A 22,729-nucleotide genomic window follows, 5' to 3' on the forward strand; every position below is an offset into this window, starting at 1 on the left:
AGAAAAAAGCCATTCGATCGATTGTAGGAAACGTGCAGTCATTGATAGATTGACAGATGACGGCTATAATCTTATAAAAAACGGAGTTAGCCGAAAACCACTACGTTTTCAGCAACTGTTCGCTTTCAAACTTAGCCGGATTATACTTCGTCACCCATCGCCACACTGTAATTACTAATAATTTAAACTTTTTTCAAATCACTGTACGTTAAAACTAAACTAAATTCAAATTTTACTTAGGCAGTCCCGCCTCTTATTACGTAGTATTTACATCCTCTTTGGCAGAAGATAAATAGTAAGGTTGCTAAGACACTCATAATTCAAATTTAGAACACTCTTCTGATAATCACAAATTTTCATTTCAGCTAACAAAGCGTAATACATTTGTCTCTTTTCTTCTCTTTTCTTTTCGTAATGGAGGATAGAGGAAGCGGAAACTAGGGATAATCTGGGATGCGGGTGCCGAAAACCAAAGGGCACCGTCGAACAATCTAATACCTTTTTACTTAAGACATGTAGAGCTCCTGATGTTTATAAAATGTTTTGCACTTTCAGATTTATGGAAAGGTTAAAGGAAGATCAGAAAAATTAAGAAAACAACATGTTTATGTTTTAAGAATATAAAAGAGTACACTTGTTTAATAAGAGAATAGAGAGAGAAAATGGAAAAAAAATGAGATTATTTCAAACAGATCTCGACTTAATATGAAATGACAATTTTTTTTAAAGATAATAAGGGACAAAACGAGCTGAACCGAACTGATGGTAATTGATAAATTCTGTCCATTGCAATGCAGTTGCGCTCAGGATTCTTGAAAAACCTTGAGACGTAAGATGTTAAGTCTCATTTGCCCAGTAATTTCACGAGCTACGGAACTAGTTGTGGTACGCATAATCTTGCCCGTATCCTGTGCAAAGGAACCTCCCACTGGTAAAAAAATATTAATATTATTAATGAATTTTATTTGATGTAACAACGTACTTTTTTATTTGAATAGTTATCTTGAGCTGTATATAAAACTACGACTCTTGAATCCTTATAACACAAGCTTAACTAAAAAACGAAGTTTTCTCTTTTTTTAACATGATTTATTCTTTGATTAACACGACTGTTACACAATAATTATTCAAATTAAAATACTTTTGATTTTTCTGAACTCAGTTCCCCTTAAAATGTGTGCTTGCAAAGGTTACGTTTTTTTCATCTCATTTCATATGCAGTCCCCCTGAAACGAGATCTGGAAAGGTCTTGAAACGTCGGGCTAACAAAAATAATAATGAAAATGTAGCTTTTACGCAAAAAACTAATGTAAAAACACAGTTACCATGACACGCGTCCTAATCCTTTAAAACTCTTTTATTTCAACATTACAGAGAGATGAGTCTAGAATGGGTTTAAGTAAGTAATATAGACATAAAAAAAATGATGTGGTGTCGTGGGACACCAGGTAGGAACGAAGTTCCTTCGGCTAATGTAGAATCCCTATCCCCTCCAAGCCTGCCGTAAGGAACTTCGTTCCAATAAAGTAGTAAGGTATACACAAGTGTGCACCCCTTTCATGAGTATTTACAACTTCCACTTACTATCTGCACTTTATAGTCGAAAATTGCATTTACTAAATGAAAATTCCAGAGGCTTCTTCCAACGACATTTTGCGGGTTGTAGGGAGGTTTTATGGTATTCTACATTTATTTGACGATATAATCGTTTGTTGTTTCCGTATTAATACACAAAGTAGATTATAATTATGTTGACACTGGTTAACCGGTAGAAGTATCACTTTAAAAGCATATTATTTAAAACACTTTATACAATGTTTTCATACAAAAATATTTTCTTTTTTTTAGGCCAATAAGGGACGAGACGCGCAGAACGTTCAGCTGATGGTAATTGATACGCCCGGCCCATTACAATGCAGTGTGGCTCAGGATTGTTCAAAAACCCAATAACTTTGAGCCTTCCAACAATTGCGCTCGTCGTCTTGTGAGATAAGATGTTAAGTGTCATTTGCCCAGTAATTTCACTAGCTTAGGCGCCCTTCAGACCGAAACACAGTAATGTTTACACATTAATGATTCTTACCAATTCAGAACGTGATATATTCGGTAGTGGGCTGGTCAGGTTTAAAGAAAGTGTTGTTAAACACTTAGCTGGTACTCAATCTGCATAGGTCAAATAATTAATAGTTTTTCTTTGTTTTTTCCTTTTCATTATTTCAATTAATGTGATTTCAATAAGTTCTATTTTTCAGAAATAATTAGATAGTATTTTTTGTATTTTTATGTTTACATCTGAGCGCTTTATTTTAAATAAATAATAATAAAAAACGCTACTTTATTAATCCATCTTTTTCTCTTCCTAACATTGAGTCCCTACAGGACAAGAACATAAACTTCCGTTCTTTTACAAATAAAGGCAAATTCAAATTAAGGTGAATTTTGCTAAGATAAAAATATAAGTAGCTGACTGGTAGAATTTTGGAATTAAACCCCAATATGGGGCATTTTGGTCGATGAAATAGCTTATAGTAACTTCTCCTAAAGATTTATTACTACATGCCGGGACACATTGTATAATAACGAAAATCTTCTAGAAATAAACATCAATATTTAAGAGGAAGCATTATAATAATAATAAAGCCTTTTTTATTGATTTTCCATTTAATTTTCTACATTTTAGTGTTAGTATGTTAGTACGGTTAGTCGACAAACATGATTATTTTATTATTAACTTTTATGTCAGTAAGTTAAAATGCATGAACTATGTTAGTTTTCCTCATAATTTTCAAATGGATCCCAGGTGGGTAAAGGCCATTCCTTTTTATTTTTTCCTTTGTCGAGCCAGTTAGTTCCGCCAATCTCAGAAGAGGAAGCATTAGCACCAATTTTTCCAAACAAACGTTCTCAACAATTTTTTAACTTTCTACGAAATTTTTTGCACATAAACCTATCGGGGGTCTTTCTTATTCGTATATACTAAAAATATTTAAATATACTTCTTTTATTGAATATTGGTTTGAACTGATGGTCTTTTTACCAATTCTCTAAATAAATAAATAATAATGAAAAACATCCTGATCTACTAAAATAATCTCGTACGAGTCATTAAATTTTACACAAATTATGCGAGGATTTGCTACGGTTGTTCACATATCATTAACTTTTTACAGAGATACGCTTCCAACAAATATCTTTTAAACGGCTTAGTGAAAACCAGGAGCCTATAAATTATTATTAGGGCAGTAATAAATTAACCGGGACAAAGATTACACTGGTCTTAGTAAACCGTATGAAATAATGTTATATAGAGTTACCTTTTTAAGCTATTGCATAGCTTCTATCGCGGGCCTTGAGCGTGGAGACCGAATACAGAAATTCCGTACTATACTTACTAGATGTGTACAGATATTTCGTCACGGTTAGTACAGTTGCCGTGGAACAGCGGTTATCACGTATGCTTTTTGTGCAGAAGGTCCCAGGTTCGAGCCTGGGGTATGTCTTGATTTTTTTAAATTTCTTTTTTTTATCACGTTTTTTTAATTTTTATTAAAATGAAAAGCATTTTTATTTAGTTTCACCTGTCCCGTTGTCTGTCTGTAATCAAATCTTGCAAGTTAAATATTACTCACTTGCCGATTGCTTTTTTTAAATTAATTTTATCAAAAAAGAAAAATACTACATAAATTAAATAAATAAATAATTATTATTGCATAAGTTGATAAAAAATGCTTTGCAATAGCTTTACCGCGGCAGACCCGAGTGCCACACGTCTTTTTTATGCTTTTATATTAACTATGCATGCCTGTACTATGGGTGTAGATAATATATATATATATACATCCATGTCTTGGACAAAACATCCATATTCATCATATAGATGTTCGCAACAATTGGGATTCGAAACCAGGATTTTTTAATAAAAATAAGGGACGAGACGAGCAGTTCGTTCAGCTGATGATAATTGATACGCCCTACCCATAACAACGCTGTGCCATTCAGGATTCTTGAAGAACCCAAAAATTCTATTAATTCTAAAATGTAGTTGAAAATCTCTAGAAATTATTGTAAATTTTATTCGCTTAGTCTGATTTTCGTAAATCACATCGAAATTAATAGCCCGTTATACACAAACGCTAGATTATGGGTACCACAACGACACCTATTTCTGCCGTGAAGCAGTAATGTGTAAACATTACTGTGTTTCGGTCTGAAGGGCGCCGTAGCTAGTGAAATTACTGGGCAAATGAGGCTTAACATGTCATGTCTCAAGGTGACAAGCGCAATTGTGGTGCCATGCAGAATTTTTGGGTTATTCAAGAATCCTGAGCGGCACTGCATTGTAATGGGCAGTGTTATCAATTGCCATCAGCTCAACGTCCTGATCGACTCGTCCCTTATTTTCATAAAAGAAATCTACCAGTTGAAATTTTGACGTTGATAATGTTTGTAATGGAAAGAGCGTATCACTTACCAACGGATATATCTCCTCTCGCCACTTTAACTGATATAATAAAACGCATTATTTCTTGCTGTAAGTGGAGCAACAATATACATGAAACAGTTTTCCTTTACAAATCTTATGTGACAATGCTAACTGAAATATCGTGCCAGTATATATTGAAATGAGTTTTGCAGTTGTTCCGAAGGCTGCTATTTCCAGCTGTGCTTGGCACGCAACCAACCTGACATACAAGGCCCAACGACGTACTTAAACGTACATAGTTACGTTGGCGCATAATTTATTACAACATAGAATATATTTGGATTGAAGAATTATTTCAAATAAATGCAAATGCCTTTAATGGACTGTTTTATGTCGCGAGAAAATAGATTCCTGGTGCAAGAGTTCTATAGTGGCAGCCTTGGGGGAGATATGAACACGAGGAAACGCATATTTACGCTGGAATCATGGGGTCAAACGGATTACATATTGTATAGATTATAATTACAGGATACAAAAACAGGGCGGAGGAAGAAAATTCTAGATGGCACCACTACTACTTATAACTCTTTGTTTCATATGATTGACCCTTACACTAACAATAAACAATATATAAATAGGTCTATCTGAACACAAGAAATGCAATCGAAAACCCAGAAGATTGTGACAATTATATTCCCCTTCCCCCAAGAAAAACCAGGATTGCCATAATAGAAGATTGACTCGATCATAGATTTAAAATATACTGGCGTATTGACGAACAAAGCGTATAATGGTGCTAAACCTGACGCTATTGTGTAACGCGCGTTTAGCTTCAAAAATTACTTGACTTATAATTACAAACTTATATAAACAGAACAACATAGAAAGAAGCGTAAGAGAAATCAATAAAATATGATAAAGAAAAATTGGAAGAAACAATAAAAATACTATATTCAAAGATGCAAGATCAATATAGATCAATAAGAACACTGAAATGGCTGTGGATAAGACACAATAAGAGAAAATCAATAAAATAGGACTAAAGTAGTAACAGAATGATATACAAGGAATGGTAGTACAAGAAAAGGGCAATAAACGAAGTTGGGGAAATGAAGTAAAAAGAGTCGCTGCGCCTAAATAGTTTCAAACAGCAAAAGATAGAGAGACGTGGAAATCTTAAGAAGATGGCTTTGTCAAAAGACAAGCTGTTCAACTGAACGTCGATAATTTAGATTTAAGGTTATATTGAGTAAAATATCATTTTGTAATGCATGTTAACAGAAATAAAGGATTATTTTATAGTAGCTTCTGGGACAATGAATTATCTGCGAGCTTGTGTTCGGTTGGATTTTCATTCAAATTTTCAGCAGCACCGGCCATTGCTTCGAACAGGTTATTAGCGCACATAAATTATTTTATCAAACTAATAGCGCCGTAAGCTTTATCGATCCCCGAGCAAATTGGCCGACTTATTTCGCATTTTCCGTCATAATACTGTAACACAGATTCAACGTTGCCAAGCTTATTGCAGAGTACTTAACATTGAAGAGAACTTAATCGAGTCTGTTATTTCAATATTTATTAGGTTCTTATAGTAAAATAGATTGCACATAGACGTTTCTTTGTAACATATAATAATTATAAAGCCATTTTATTTCATTTCCTAAATATATGTACATTTTAAATGTTGTTATTTAGTATTAGTTAATATTTTTCTTAATATGTCGATGTTAGTACGTGTTAGTTATTTATGAACACCTCCTCGGGTGAAGGCCTCCTCCAACTTTTTCCACGTGTCTCTGTCTTTATCCATAGTCTTTAGCCAGTCTTTCCCGGCTATTTCTATTCCTTCATTAGTCCCTCTTCTTTTCGGTCTGGCTACTCGTTGTTTTCCTACAAGTCCCTTCCACTGTCTGTTGTTCCAAGTCCTGCTGTCTTTATAGCGTGTATCGTGTTTGTGACCAGCTCATTGCCATTTCAACTCAAGGGTTTAATTCTTACACGAGGATGACCTTATGGCTTATGAAAGCAACCTTGGTTTTTCGTCGTTCATCACTTTTGACTTTGTGTATTTTCCTTATTTTTAATATGCTTCGCTCCATGGCTCTTTGTGTTGTCCTGATTCTCTGTACATGACTAATTGAACCTGATAATTTGAAAATCACGACCTAAACAGAATGAAATACTTTTCCCTGACACTGTTATGTTATAAGTTCATTTTTATTGTTGTAGATTATATTTAATATTTAAAAATAAAGACCACTCGCATGGATTGCGAGCGGTTGCGGGTTCGAGTCCCTCATTGTTCATAGATTTTGTTTTCAAATTAATTTGTGTAATTATTCCCAGAAGAGAGGGTTATCACTTTAAGAAAATAACAAATTGTTGAGATTTGAAAGAGCGACACCTCAAGTCTATTTCCTAATATGCAAATATTGGGGTTGAGCAGGTTATCAACTGTAAAGAAGATCCTGTAGATGAAGCCACAACCTAAGCGTTGAATAAAGACATCAAGATTTATGAAGTTACTCGAACGATTGGCTCGCGATTTAGAAGAGCACTCGCACAGAACGCGAGTGGTCGCGGGTTCGAGTCCCGCATCACTTTGTTTTCAACGCGTATATAATATATTTAATAAAATAGAGTTCTGTTTTAATATTAACAATGAGATATTTGTATGCCTATTTATTGGCGAATTGTGCTATAAAACCAAGTTTTTCTCACCTATCAGAAATTCTACACAGAAAAACAGCCTCCAATAATAAATTGTCATCAGGTATAACATAATTCGATAAATCCGAATAACTCAATTCGTCTTAAGTAAACACACACAAAGGGTTATCAATTTAATATTCTAATAATTATAATCCCTCTCGTACTATTATTGAATTCTGAATATCAGACAGAGGTCACACTGAATCGATCGTTCTGGAACACGGGATAAAGTTATATCAAATATTTTTAGCTCAGATCGGGGGACGGTTTAATTATCAACATTCCAACCGAACAAATTGTCCAGTGGCGTCTAGCCGATATTAAATTCGATACATTGTCCTGCTTCGTTTGATGCTTCTTTAGTATGGATTGGAATTTAACAATAAAATATGATGATATTGGTTGATAATTTTTTATGTTAAATGATTATCGATGACGTGTTCATTCGATAATCAGAATCAATATCTGAAACTTAGATCATTTTAATACATCTAGATTGACAATGACAGCTGTGAAAACGTCAAAAAAAACTGAAACTAATCTCTATTTTGAGCACTGACCTGTATAAATACCACTGGACAGGCTGTTCCATAAGTTTGACAGGAAATTTTTGTGCCTATTTGAAGCACCACTCGCGAACGTCCAGAGAACTAATTTTGATGTATAATGCAAATGGCTGCGAAGGAACGTACAACACTCTGAAGTATTTTGAATTAATTTCATTCGTTTTCCGTGTTATTTAAACTTCATATATTATTTAAAGTACACATTTTTTTTTCACACCATCTACAGATGTTTGCTGAGGTTGTTATCACTAGTTTTAGTACCACAGACTCTCGCTACATGGCCAAAAGCGAAAAAATGGCGAATATCAAACAGGCACAAAAGCACTTTGACAGCCGCCAGTCCAGTGGTATATAGTATAGTGGTATATAGGTCAGTGATTTTAAGCAATTCACGCACACTAACACAAAGTGTAACACAAATCGCGAATTTCAGATGTAGCCACGCACACTAAACTAATATTTTAGCCTGTTTTCATCGGATGTCTACCACCAAGAGACTCTATCTAGACACATAAATTATCTAAGTTCTAAAAGATAATTCAGTTTGAAATATTAGTTTAAAGCGAAGTATGTTTTTTGTTTAAAAAAACGAGAAAATAATTCAATTAATTAAGAATTTTTAATATAAGAAAAAATAATAAAATAAATGCATAATAAGAATTAATAAGAAAAAATAATAAAATCAATAAAAATAAATGCATGTCTGATTGCCTGAGTAGAAACGCATTTATCACTATTTTTAAGTATGTTGTATTTATAATGGAATGTATGTTCTAGTTTCTGTATGTCTTTATCTAATCTTAAATAAATAAATAAGCTTAATATTTCACTGTTATGTCATGTTTTTTCATTTATTTTCGTAAGACAAATTATAACGGTAAATCTATTCTCGTCTTGTCTAACTTATTCTTCGATCTATGCTAGGATCTTTTAAGAATATATAATTTTAGAATATGGGCCGACGATTCAATTCTTTAGTCAACTACAAAACATACATCACCGACTCAGCGAGACATGCTAGATACATATTATTTATACAGTGTCTTATTTCGCGAATCCAATTTCCGGGTGAATACACGAACTGGTTGTAAATAACGCAGACAAAGCCAAACTGGAAAGGCGTTCGATATATTATGCAGGCCACGCTTCCAGCGTCGGGCAACGAGCTCTGTAAATACCAGTTACCACTGAAACGAAGATTTGGCTTCTTGTTATTTTAAATGTGGCTGTGAATGCCTTGGAAAAGATGTTTAATTGGATATATTTTGGATGAAAAGTTACCGATATAGCCCAAATGATTGTGAAACTTAAGTGCCAGTAGGCAGGGTACATAGTTCGACGGACAGATGGCCGTTGGGGCAGTAAAGTCTGTTGGTAGGTAGTTGGTAGACCCCCACTAGATGGACCGACAATCTGATCAAGATCGCCGGAATACGTTGGATGAGGGCAGAGCAGGACCGATCTCGTGGAAATCTTTGGGGGAGGTCTTTGTTCAGAAGTGGACGTCTTCCGGCTGATGATGATGATGATGGATGAAAAAATTTACGAGTCCTTCAGTGGAGTAAAATAATGCTTTTCGTGGAAGGCAGAGCTGCTCAAATTATCGACAATCCAGTATTCTGCGAACCTAGCTTTGATTGGCGTGGTGAAGACAGTATGTATCTACCACATTTATCACGGGGATGTAACGATAAGCTGGCTGAGCTGATCCCTGCTCCAAACATAGACACCACACGCCACAAGCCAGCGTATCAATTTCAAGAACTGCAAGCTTACTTCGTATGGTTTTTAAACACATACCTACACATTTTAATTATTATAAGAATGATTTATTAATTATTATTGATATCGTAATTCGTCGTCCGATAGTACAGTTTTAACTTGATTGAGAATAAGGGGTCTACCCTTTTTGATCTCATTGCAAAACCATGTTTGTAAATTTTATTAAAATTAATAAATATATGATTTTATAGTATAGGTAGTTTGTTATAATCTACTAAAACAAACTAAATTTTGTAACTGTCTTATTAATAAACGCAGTGTAAAGTTACTCCAAGTTTATAACACGGGGAGTGTTCCGAAGCGCTGTTTACTCTGATTCCTGCCGCCGAATTCCACCCACGCACGACACGCCACAAGTTAGGATATCATCCCCACCATCTGGATGTGTGGCGGTCTTCCACAGTGCGGTTTACAAGGAACTTTCTTCCACGTACTACAAAGCTGTGGAATGAACTTCCTTGTGCGGTGTTTCCAGGACGATACGACATGGGTACATTCAAAAGAGCACGTACACCTTCCTTAAAGGCCGGCAACGCTCCTGTGATTCCTCTGGTGTTGCAAGAGATTGTGGGCGGCGGTGATCACTTAACAACAGGTGACTCGTACGCTCGTCTGTCCTCCTATTCCATAAAAAAAAGTTTGAAATTACTTCTCCTTTTCATGTAATTCTGTGGTTACGAAGGGAAGATAAAGACAAAAATTTTGAAACTTGGAATAACTTTACTTCGCGTTTTTTATTAACGCAGTAAGGGATTAGACGAGATAAACTGCAACAAATAAGTGAATATAGAAATTAACAGTTTGAGCATCTAACATTTGATTAATAAAAGCTGGAATCCATTGTTTGGAGATACGTAAATAGTTTGATCCCTTTGACACTTGTTCCGCTTCTAGCGATGAACGAAATGCAAGTAGAGCTAGAAATAAGGAAAGAGTTAGGGATCTCATTCTAGAAGTGGGTGTAGTTTTGTCGCTGGGTTATACCGACTCTTCAAGTATAACGGGATGTTACTCGCATTGCAGATTGACCCATATCCCTCAGCGAGAAATTTTGACAGGTCTTATCGCTGCATCCACTGACCTCTACTTTACTTGTAAGCCACTGGACTGGCGGCTGTCAAAGTGTTTTTGTGCCTGTTGGTATTCGCCATTTTAGCGCTGTTGGCCATGTAGCGAGAGTCTGCGGTACTAAAACTAGTGATGACAACCTCAACAAACATCTAAAGTTGGTGGGAAAATATTTACATAAAAAATTGTGTATTTTTAATAAAGTTTTTTAAAATTGTGTAGGTACTTTTAATAAAATTTTTAAATAAAATAAAATGCAAAAATACTTCAGAGTATTGTACGTTCCTTCGCAGCCATTTGTATTATACATCAAAATTAGTTCTCTAGACGCTCGCGAGTGGTGCTTCAGATATGCACAAAAAATTTGCTATCAAACATATGGAATAGCCTGTCCAGTGGTATTTACAAGTGGCTGCAACAAATTAATGGAGTGTGTCCTCACCGGCAGTGTATTAGACTTGCAATATACTAACAAAGCATCTCTTACGGAGATACAGCAAGAAAGAAAGAGAAAGCGAATATATTTTCACCTACGGAATTTCCGTAATTGGTACCCACCTAACCCGCATCAAAGAAGGTTATATAGTAAATAACATAGTCTTTGAATATACCAGCGGACAAACAACCTGAGAGCAAGATAATTCGTAACTAATTTTGGTTAATCAATGTGTGCATTAGCTAGAGATTTAATATTCAATTAAGGGAGCTAATGCCATGCGTGGCTGACTGTTTACAACTTCTTAATCAGAATCAGTTACAATTACAAATGATTCTCTTTCCTTTTCTATCTTGCTGTAGAGATATTTTTCTCTGAGTTATATTGTAAGTAAATCTATGATTATAAAAGATAACATTTAAAAGATACATTTAGTACAACAATCTAAGATTATGGATTGGTGTCCGCTGCGATCCAACTAGATAACGCAGGCATAGTCACAAAGTGCGGCAACTAATACTACGCCCAAGTGGGCGTACTCGAGCCAGCCTCGAATGTGTGACGTTGCCGTGCCACAGGTTCTGTTAAACTTTTCTTATAGTTAAAACTAGAATACCGGGTTGCGTAGTAAAACTATGTAAAAATAATACTACTAGAAATAAGAAAGACACTGGGATCACATAATATCATCAGAATATATTTATTCTATTTATTTCAATGTAAAATAACACGAAGCGTACGTTACAAAATTTTAGAGATGCCATTGAGTGTCAAGATGCCACGCACACAAGCTTCTTTACAAATAGCCAATAGACACTACAATATAAAGTTGCCGTAATAAAATAGCTATTGTTCTTAGGTAGTGCTGTATATAGTTGGACCTCAGCGGATACCAATCCTTATCCAAGATTTCATCTATAATACCATGTATATAATATGTATCTATACCTACAATATAATATGAAGTATGTATACGTCACACTTTTAGTCTTAATAAGAAAAAGTTCATATAGGGGAGCTCCCCCAAACAAAACAGCGAACATGCTTTTACTAAAAAAAAACATATCCCATAACGCATCACGTTATTAGCCCGCGTCAAACAACCAGAGTGCCCTATCATCTCAGTCAGACGCACTATTTCATTTTTATTTCTTTTTCCGCTATAGTTTTTTGGCGCACTCATCTCTAGGGCGCGACGGAGGAAATGTCGTGATTTAGCGACGACAAAAATGTTATTTTCGTAACAGGCTGTGTGTGAGTATTGCCATTCTTTGTGGGCTTGCGTGACATATTTTCCTAGTGTCGACGATTACAAATGGGGAGATAAATCACGGCACAAGTAAATCTTTCTTTCAAAAGTTCTATTTCAACTTATTCTGGTGACAGTTAGTGACAGTTGCGTTTTTTTCATTAATAACCTTATGGCCAAGTAGTAGGTAAACGTGTGCCTATTTATTTATTACAGATGCACAAACGAACTACGTAACTACTAATTTAAAATACTAACCTATTCATAATGGTCCGCTCACTTAAAACAGCCGCTGAGGAGTGTTTTTTCTCATTCTGACTTAGGTCAATAGAAGAAGACAGAGTGTGAATTAGCAATGCTTTAAGTTAGCAGACTATTATGAATAAGGGGGTGAGGAGCTAATGGCAAGCGTGACTCACTGCTTACGACTTGTCTATCAAAACCGGTTAAAGTCACAAACGATTTTCCTTTTCTATAAAATTTATTAATTTAGACGTCATTTTGCAATTGATATCTATTATTATCAGAATTTTTTGAGTAATCTGAGTGTAGATTCTGTTAATATTTGTCTTCAAATTCTGAGTCTGGTGCCAGAGTTTGGTGAGTCAACATCTCTTTAGGATGCCTCGTGTAGAGACGAAACACGTGTCGAATTGATTGAAGACAAATATAAGTGAAATTTACACTCGAGATAACTCAAAAATTTAGAATCCTTTTCTATATTGCTTCTCAATATTGAAAATCTATGTTTATTACGAAAGGCGTAAAACCTTGGATAATTTATACGTTTAGATATAGTCTCTTGCTGTTTAGACAACCGACAAAAACAGGCCAGGAATATTAGTTTAATTTGCGTGACAAGTATTAATGTGCGTGAATTGCTCAAAATCTTCTCAAACTAGAGGTTAGTTATAGATACTAAATATGTTCTGACGTTTTCACAGCTGCCGTATTTTATCTAGACGTATGATTTAAGCATAAATCATAGAAATCAAACATAGACTACGTATACCATAGATAAACATAGATATCATAGATGCGTGTGTAATGTGTATATACAAGTCTGTATACCGATCTAGTTCGTGCCGATGACAGCTCATCTTTACATTGACCGCATTCTAGAAAATGATAAGGCTGCGAAGGTGAACTCAAGTACTAATTTCCGGTGGTGTCGATATCAAGAGAGTTAGCTATACCTCTCGACTGCATCTCAACGATACCTTTTTTGATATTTGAAAACGAGGAAAGTATACGAAAGTTTTTCTTAAGCATTTTGAAATATATTAATATTCTTCGGCCTGTTGGTGCTTAAAAGTGCGATTAACAAAAAAAAATATTTTTCAGTAATAAAGCGTTTTTATAATACCAATTTTACCAAAACCTGCCAATTAAATATTTATATAGTACCTAATTGACATCGAGCATCCCGCGCTATTTTACAACATAATCCTTTTTTTTGTGAATCAAATTAAACCTTATTTAATCTTACTGAAAAATAATTCTACTTTTTGAGCGACCGGGTGACTCCAATTGATTTCTGTGTTAAATTATTTCTCGGCCATTTCTGGACTGATTTTAAAAAATTTTGAACTCATAGAAAGCTTGAATTTCGACTTGATTCAATTATTATAATTAAAAACAAACATTATTAACAAATTATTCTAAATTAGCACGCGCTATTTATATTTATTTAAAAATTGAGCCCATAATTCCTCATGTTTTAAAATGGCGCCATTCCGAAAGATTCTGTTGTTTTTTTTTTTTTTTTTTGGATTACTTTTGTTTTCAATATGTACACAGACTTAGTTTACCTCGTTTCGCTCAAATATATGCCGCAGCGAAGCGGTACGACGAGCGACTGCGGCATCCTAGTTAGTTTGATTTTATAATAAAGCGTGTTTCCTTAGTTTTTTTACTATTAAATAATTTCCATCAGGTCATAGACAAATAAATTCTGAATATGACATATCATGTAGATATACCTTTTTATTAAAGTTTTGTTTATATAAATACAATCGTCATAGTTATCAGCTGTCATACCGACACCAGCAACTGTCAATTTTATATCACAAATAAAACTATTTACATGAAATTATAATTGTATTAAAATGTATAGAGGATCTTATCAGCGAGGTATAATGACAATCCTTTTTAGTGGGGGTTCGAAACCATTAAGTATTTGGGCCACAAATACCGAAAGTGGCTACGTATCAAGGTTTTTAGATCCAGATATTAAGTCCATGGTCTTAGAAGTAGGTGGAACTAACGTGAGTACAACATATATAACGTGTCCAAAAGATCACAGAATGACCCTAGGAATAACAATGCCATTTTTAGTTATGATTGTGAAAAATCTTAAAAAATATTTTTCTTTCGAAGTGACTATACTCGATGAATCAGGAGTTAGACGACGATTTCGTGTTTCAAATTTCCAGAGCACCACCCAAATACAAGCTATGTGCACTGTGATGCCAATCGGCCTCTCAGATGGTTGGAATCAAATACAATTCAATCTTGCTGAGTTTACAAGACGCGCTTACAAAAAACAATTCACAGAAGTAGTGAGACTGCAAATTAATGCGAATATACGTATACGTCGAATTTACTTCGCTGAGAAATTGATTCCTGATGATGAGTTACCCCCTGAATATAAATTATACTTTCCTCTTGGTTCTAAAAAAGAAAAGAAAGGAAAGCAAGCTTCTGCTAAAGAACTACAATCGAAACCACCTATTCAGGCAATTGCTGTAGAGGCTGCACCCGAACTACCCGGAAGAGTTTCCAAAATTTCAGTTAATTCTGCTAAGCAAGAACCAGCTCCTCCAGTTGAAGCTAAAGTAACACCAGGAGCTCACGAATTGAAGGTTGAACCACAAGACGTAGCTCAAACCATTGAAGAACCACAAAAGAGCCAAGAACCAGAAGAGGATATGATGCAAACAGAAGGTACTGAAGAGCAGACAGAGATAATGCAAGAGGTTATACATGAAGTGACACATACACCACCTGATACAGCAGTATCAGAGCCTGCAGAACCTGGAGCACCATCTGAAGATGCAGAAGTCTAATTTATATTCATTTTCTTAGACATTTATGTACACATGGTCTCTTTACTGGTTATTGAACGCTTCTAATGTATCATAATACTATTAACTTTCTATCATTTTAAATGTTATTAATTTTCTTTCGATGTAATTTATTTATTAGAACATCTTTTTTACTTTTTAATGATTGTTAATTTCCATTTCATGTTTATTTAAAAATATATTTTTAGTAGAAATCTTAACTTTGGTATGGGATATTTTTTTTATTTAAATGAAAATAAACGTCTGAACTCTTATCTTAACGCCGACTTATAATTCTACCAACTTCTAATGTTTTACGTTTTATCTTCAAGTTCTTGAAATATATTTTTTAGATCCATATATGAGTGGCTTGGATTTTACCCTATGAAGGCTATGATTTTAAATTTCTTGAAGTCAATCAATCAAGTCTTTGATTTGTGTAATTAATCCCAGACGTGAGGGATATTACTTTGAAAAATAACAAATAGTTTAACTTAAGCTTAGTAATAGTTAGCTACATATACAGGGTATGAAACAACTTCATCCTAAAATTAGAGGGTAGTAATTGAACCATCATTCTGAATATTATATTGTCAATGGAAATTTTCAAAATAAAAAATAAATGTTATGCAGATTTTTTTTTTTAGAATATGATGCAGTACATATTTTCATCGTAGTTATCTAATTTCTAAATTAATAATCTCTAAAATTATAAAAACCCAAAAAGTAGAAATGACAGCATTAGAGGCATTGCACAAGTGACCAAAGAGGATATACATACTTGCAAGTGACATTGACCCATATAATGTAAGTTTTGTACAGATATATTATTACCACAGAGTAGGTTATTAATAAACATTTACGAAAAAATATTGAATTAGAGCTGCAAAATTAACATTAATACGTACATGCTAGATACCGGAATCAATTACGATTCGATACCCGGTATTGACCCTTGTACTAAGTGAACAAAAAAATGCCGCCATACCATGTAACGACATAGGTACGTGGCATTTCAATGCTGACTAGAAAAATGATAAACATAACTCTCTCGCTAAAATACCAATAGCTATGAATTATGGTACCGTTATAAGAAGCCGTAAGGGACCTTTGCGTTTTCTCTAACGTCACTTATCGTTATATATTATACGACCAGGTAATATAATTATTGTACAACAGATTTTTCATACAATAATTAATAAGACCTTAATTAATTAGCATCTAACTCACGGAGAAACTTCTTTATTTTATGAATATATTAAATGTCAAATATCATATGACAGATATTCCTTTATTTATAAATGATTTAGAGAATTACATACATTAGTGAACAGAAATGTATAGAAATGCTTATCAACGTGGCCTTCTTACTATATTTTTTGGTGGAGGATCTAAACCCCTTAATATCTGGGATGTCCATGTACAAGATGGATATGTTACCAGATTTTTGGATAAAGACATAAAGTCCATGGTATTAGAAATAGGAGGAAGTAACGTAAGTACATCGTATATAATATGCCCGAAAGGCAATAAAATTTTAGGAATAACAATGCCATTTTTGATTATGGTTGTAAAGAATCTTAAAAAGTATTTTTCTTTCGAAGTCACCATTCTTGATGAAACTGGAACAAGACGTCGATTTCGTGTATCAAATTTTCAAAGTAGTACACAAATATTACCTTTGTGTACGGTTATGCCAATTGGCCTTTCTGATGGATGGAACCAAATTCAATTTAATTTAGCGGAGTTTTGTAGACGTGCTTACAAAAAACAGTATGTTGAAGTACAAAAACTAAAAATCAATGCAAATATACGACTTAGAAGAGTTTATTTTACTGAAAGATTGATACCGGATGACGAACTACCCGCTGAATACAAGTTATATTTCCCTCTGAGTGCTAAGCCAAAAGAAAAATTTGTTACAAAAGCCAGTAACAATAAGGAAAATAAAATTGTATCTGAACAAGCAATTAAGACAGTGGATATAGAAGCTACAACCAGGACTGTTCACAGAACTTCTAAAACATCATCACATTCTGTTCCAAAGACACCTTCTCAACATTCTCACAAGGAATCTAAAATTGAAATAAAAACTGAAGCCAAAATAGAAAATAAAGTGGCACTTGAATCAGACACTACTAAACCGGAAGACAATGGAGCAAAACCAGATGATGGAGAGAAGGTAGAAGAAAAAGTCGACTTAACTGAGGCTCAGGAAGAAATAACAGAAGAAGTAGAAAACAAAGAAGAACAAGAAAGAAAATCTGAGCCTGTTACAGCAGATCCCGAAGCCTTAGAAGTAGAAGCGTAGTAGAACTACGCTACTTTAACCATAGAAGCGCCCTAAAAGAGTTTCCTAAAATTTGGAAAAAATATGAAGGTATTTGTTATTAAGATTACTGCTTACTTGGTATTAGAAATGATTCAAGCAGTGTATTATGCGCTTTAAAATCAAAAAGTCGCGCAAACTTAAACTATAAATGTACCTACAATGTGTGAATTTTAATAGTTCTACATAAAATTATTTTCTTGTTGAACATCCAAACGTTAGTAACGTTAAGGTTATTAATTATTTAAAAATGTAGCTAATTAATTATAAATCTTAATTTAATTTATAAAAAATGTTTTATTGTAATATCCTCATTTTATATGAATTTATTAGGTCTTTAAGTAAAAAAAACGTATTTACAGCAAGTATAGCTATTTTTGAACGAGTATCCTAAGTACATTTCATCAAAATGAATCTAGAAATTATATGGATATCGTTGAAAACCTTGAAAACCAAATACGTGACATTAAAGTTTACCAAGGCTATCGGTGACTAAACTAAAGGTAACTAATATAATAAAGACGAAAATTTGTATATTATGTTTTCAAGCTTTTTTACATTGAATTCCAAAAAAGCTTTGAAAGAGTTCCGGTTGAAGTGGGATCTGTTTAAGCAAATATTGACAAATAAGGTACTCACAATAATTAAATATTATTATTTAAAAGATACACTAAAACCGAATTTTATCAAAATTATTTTTGAGTAGTGCAATTTTTAGATCTAAGCGTAATGCGCTTTGCTCTTTCATATGGGACCGTAAGATATATAGCATTAACGATACATTATACTGCCTCTTGACTTTCGTTAACACGAAATATATTGTGTGCAGGAATAATTCATATTTGCGTGAACATGATACTGAACTAATAATTAATCTCAGTGCACAGTAGTATCAGCGCTGTTGCCACGAACGTAGTGATAATATTCTCTTTGGTTGCAACTTAAGTAAATTTGTGTTTGTGATATTTGGATCACATATATCCATGTATTTATACATAAAGTCACTGACCTCTACTAGTTGCCACTGGAGTGGCGGCTGTAAAACTGTTTTTGTGCCTGTTTGATATTCGACATTTTGGCGCTGTTGGTAGTAAAACTAGTGATGACAATCTCAGCTAAACAAATATCAACAGGAAAACTATTTACAAAAAAAATCTGTACTTTATTACGTTCATCCCTGAAGTATAAATAACACGGAAAACGACCGAAATTAATTCAAAATGCAAAAATATTTCAGAGTATTCGCTTCACTCCAGCCATTTGTATTACACGTCAAAATTAGTTCTCTGGATCCCTACACTTCATCACCAGTGGGAGGCTTCGTTGCACAGGATTACGGCTAGGTGGGTAACACACCGGCGAATTTTTCAACCGTCAAATAATGTACAAGCATTAGAAAGGCAGAAACATGCGCAGCAGTGAAATTAATGGGCTAATGAGAGGCTTATGGCCAATTGGCCTTAGGTCTCAAAGTGACAAGCGCAATTAGAATGCCGCTCAAAATTTCGAGTTATTCAAAATCCCTTAACGGCAATATATAATTGTAATGGGCACTTACCATCAGGTAAAAGCCTAACTAGTCTCGTCACTTTATCTTGAAAAAAACACTAGGCCAGTGCAGGCAATCCTGTCCCATTAGAAAAATAACTAACTTAACCTACTTATTTAAAATTAAATATAAACTGAATGTCATCAATTGCTGTCAAGTCTCCACGTCACGTCGACGTTATGGTTTTGTTAAAACGTTGTACTGTTTATAACAATCAATAGAAGTATTAAAGATGTTTAAAAATACGTATCAAAGTGGATTACTTTCAATATTTTATAGTTGTGGTTCAAATCCCTTAGCAATATGGGATATGGAAGTACAAAACGGTCACATAAAACGTTTGACCGATTCAGAAGTTAACTCTGTTGTTCTAGAAATAGTGAGTACAAATGTTACCACTACATATATAAGCTGTCCAAAACGAAACCTATTGCTTGGTATCAAACTACCATTTCTGGTGATGATTGTCAAAAACATGAAACGATATTTTTCATTTGAAATAACGATTCTAGATGATAAAAATATGAGGAGACGATTCAGAATTTCAAACTTTCAATCGACAACGAAAATCAAACCTTTCTGTACAACCATGCCAATTGGTTTGTCAGGAGGTTGGAATCAAATTCAGTTCAATTTAGCCGATTTCACTCAACGGGCATATGGGACACAGTTTGTTGAAACGCTGCGCGTACAAGTACACGCCAATGTTCGTTTAAGACGGATTTATTTTTGCGAAAAACTATACTCTGAAGAAGAGTTGCCACAAGATTATAAACTGTATTTACCTTTAGACCAAAAACTAAAAAAAGGGAATTTGAGTAAAAAAGATACGCCACCCGCGCGTACTGTAACTAAGGTAGTTCCAAGACGTGTTAAGCGTCAAGCCTCGTCTGTAAAGGAAACAGTAGCAGAAGTTTCTGTAAAAGCAGATGTAGATGATAATAACGAAGTTAAACTGAGTTCTGCAGCTAAGACGACAGTAACAACTGAAGGGGATCTAGCTGAAGAGCCTGAAGAAATTCATGTAGATAAAAAGGCAGACACAGAGAATGCTGAACAAGAAGATCCATCACCAACCCCCACCAACGAAGTAGAAAGTAAAGCCAAAGAACAGCCTGCCAAGGAAGCTGATAAAATTCTTAACCCCGATGCAGTAGAGACAACAGAAGAAGTATCCACACCAGTACCGAAGTACAGTGCTGAAGGAGCATAATGTCCATGTACATGATTAAAGCTTTTTAGCATGTTGATATTATATTTTTTTTTCAAATCACATAAATATACTAATGACGTTGTAATTAAATCTCATATTTGTTTAACTGCGCAATCAAAGATTTTTTTTTAATTATTCACGTATAATGCAAATAGTTCTAACAATTTTTATGAAATTTACACGAAAATATTTGGTGGCAAAGAACCTATTTAGTCAGGTTTCATATCTGAAAACACCCGTAATATTTGTTTCTCTTTCTTCGTACGAAGCTCAATCTTTCTCAGCGTTTTGGGTCAACCTATTTTCGGAACAGCAATAACATTACCTCTTACATACAGCGAGCACAACCCAGTCACTAAGGTAAGTAGACTGCTGTTTCCATTAGAGGATATGCTTGTAGCCATGACACCAAATAAATAAATTCATGAATGTAATCGTACTTAACTAAATGCCTTTTGAGTATATAGAAATTTATTCATGACAGCTAATAAGTGGATTCAGGTTTTGCTTTCATGGTCTACAATGGTACTAAAAAATACGGCGAAGAAAAATTTGATAATAGTCTATTTCCACATTGATATTTCTCAAGACTAATAATCTCTTATAATTAAGAAACATATACATAAATAGTTAATTATTCGCCTTTATAATCAAACTAGTAGTTGCCCGTTGCAATCGCAACTAAAGGTTTTATCTCAATAAAATGTTTAATATGAGAATAATCATGTCATAAACAGAGGCGTCTGCTAATTCAATTATCATCGAGTTGTCATACTGAAACATGCAGGGCAAGCCTGTCAGCCATTAAGTTGGCATAGCGACATCCACTTCTGCACGGACACACGCCAAGAAAGGCAAGATATTAGTAAGATAGGCAGGGCATGGGAATTTAATATCGCAATCTATGTAGGCATGACGCACCGCGGATCTCCGGTAAGAAAATTGCTAGTCTCATCACTTCTGTCATAAAAACGTGTAATAACGAAAAACTCTTTTTCAAAAGTAAAAAACAATGTAACCAAAAAGTAATAACGTTCTTGTGTTCAACATTGTGAAGTTGGTGAATAGTTAAACATAAATTTGACATTCAGTACTTATTGTTATTCTAACGCAAAATGTATTGGACGCAGATTGCAAATTTTATATTCTACTTGGCATCAACTTCCAAACGTTCTAGAAAAATCAATTATTATTTACATTCAACCATTTAAAGTTGGTATTTTTTTTATAAAAAGTTTTTTATTTTATCGGATTAGTCCTTACATTTGTATTGATTTAATATCAGCGCAGGTGGTAATTTTACTAAGGGCCCGAGCTTACCTGCAAAGCAAGAAAAGCATTTGTTAATAAAAATATTAAAATGACCACCAATTGCTTACAGTCAACTAAAATACATCTAATATTACGACCTAGTAATAAAAAGAACCATCTTGCTCAAATTTGGCGGCCTGATGACTCTCTGAATTGAATAAAAATATTGAAATGTGTACCAAGAGGTGCTCTCCTTGAAATCTCGAGCCGCCCCTTTATTACTCTGAATAAGTAAAGCGGGATATCTTTAAATATGTAAACAAAATACTTCGACTCTCCGAAAACCTTACCTTTTTTGTGTAGGTATTTGCTTGATAAAGAATTACAGAACTATGATGAAAGGAAGGCTTTTAATGATATATCTGATTTTATTGAAAGCATTTCTGTGCTTTCTAAATATAATATCCTTTACAATGATACAAGCTTTTAACATACATTTATAGTTTTAGTATTGAAGTAATAAAAAGTGTAAGTAATTAAAAGTTCATTTCATGTTATCAGAGCCTAAGAAGCCTAAACAATAAGTTTAAGCATTATAACTTATAGCATCAATACATAGGGTTATCTATTACTAGATGACCCGACAGACGCTGTTCTGTCAATAAAAAAATGAATGTACTACATACAGTATGCAGAAATTATGTAGTCTAAAGCCATCGAAATTGAATGATTTTATAATATGTAGTAATAAAATGATAAGGATTAATATATTTTTTGTGTAAACAGCTTTTACTTAGCTTAACATATGCCATCGCGGACTTTACCGTTGAACTATATAAGATACACAATTTCTTGATAATTTGGCAGCGTTTTCAATAAAAGCTCCGAAGCGGCTAATTTTTTCCGAAACCTCCAACAAATAACTTTCAAATTCAAATTCAAATATTTTTATTCAAAATAGGATTTATAATCACTTATTGAACGTCAAAATCTACCACCCATTCAAAAGAGACTGCCTCAGACCTGAGAAGAATGGGCGCAAGAAACTCAGCAGGCTTTTTTTTATATAAAATATGGATTACA

At 34.0% G+C, this 22,729-nt stretch overlaps 4 protein-coding genes across 5 annotated transcripts in view; 3 read left to right on the top strand and 1 right to left on the bottom strand.

Annotated features, from left to right (window-relative positions):
* Positions 1 to 22,729, bottom strand: part of LOC126979393 (semaphorin-1A) — a 543,171-nt gene that overhangs the window by 245,787 nt on the left and 274,655 nt on the right. The window lies entirely within an intron of this gene.
* On the top strand, positions 14,281 to 15,866 carry LOC126979459 (cilia- and flagella-associated protein 20-like). Its single transcript, XM_050828779.1, has one exon. It carries the CDS (start codon positions 14,348 to 14,350, stop codon positions 15,305 to 15,307), a length of 960 nt encoding a protein of 319 aa, XP_050684736.1. The 5' UTR covers positions 14,281 to 14,347; the 3' UTR covers positions 15,308 to 15,866.
* LOC126979458 (uncharacterized) lies at positions 16,763 to 17,843 on the top strand. Its single transcript, XM_050828778.1, has 2 exons — positions 16,763 to 16,799; positions 16,909 to 17,843. The coding sequence occupies exon 2, from the start codon at positions 16,998 to 17,000 to the stop codon at positions 17,613 to 17,615; it is 618 nt and encodes a 205-aa protein (XP_050684735.1). The 5' UTR covers positions 16,763 to 16,799; positions 16,909 to 16,997; the 3' UTR covers positions 17,616 to 17,843.
* On the top strand, positions 19,348 to 20,484 carry LOC126979456 (cilia- and flagella-associated protein 20-like). The gene has a single exon (XM_050828777.1). It carries the CDS (start codon positions 19,415 to 19,417, stop codon positions 20,393 to 20,395), a length of 981 nt encoding a protein of 326 aa, XP_050684734.1. The 5' UTR covers positions 19,348 to 19,414; the 3' UTR covers positions 20,396 to 20,484.

Source organism: Leptidea sinapis, chromosome 3 (genome assembly GCF_905404315.1).
Source record: "Leptidea sinapis chromosome 3, ilLepSina1.1, whole genome shotgun sequence".
In the NCBI taxonomy this organism is placed as follows: Eukaryota; Metazoa; Arthropoda; class Insecta; order Lepidoptera; family Pieridae; genus Leptidea; species Leptidea sinapis.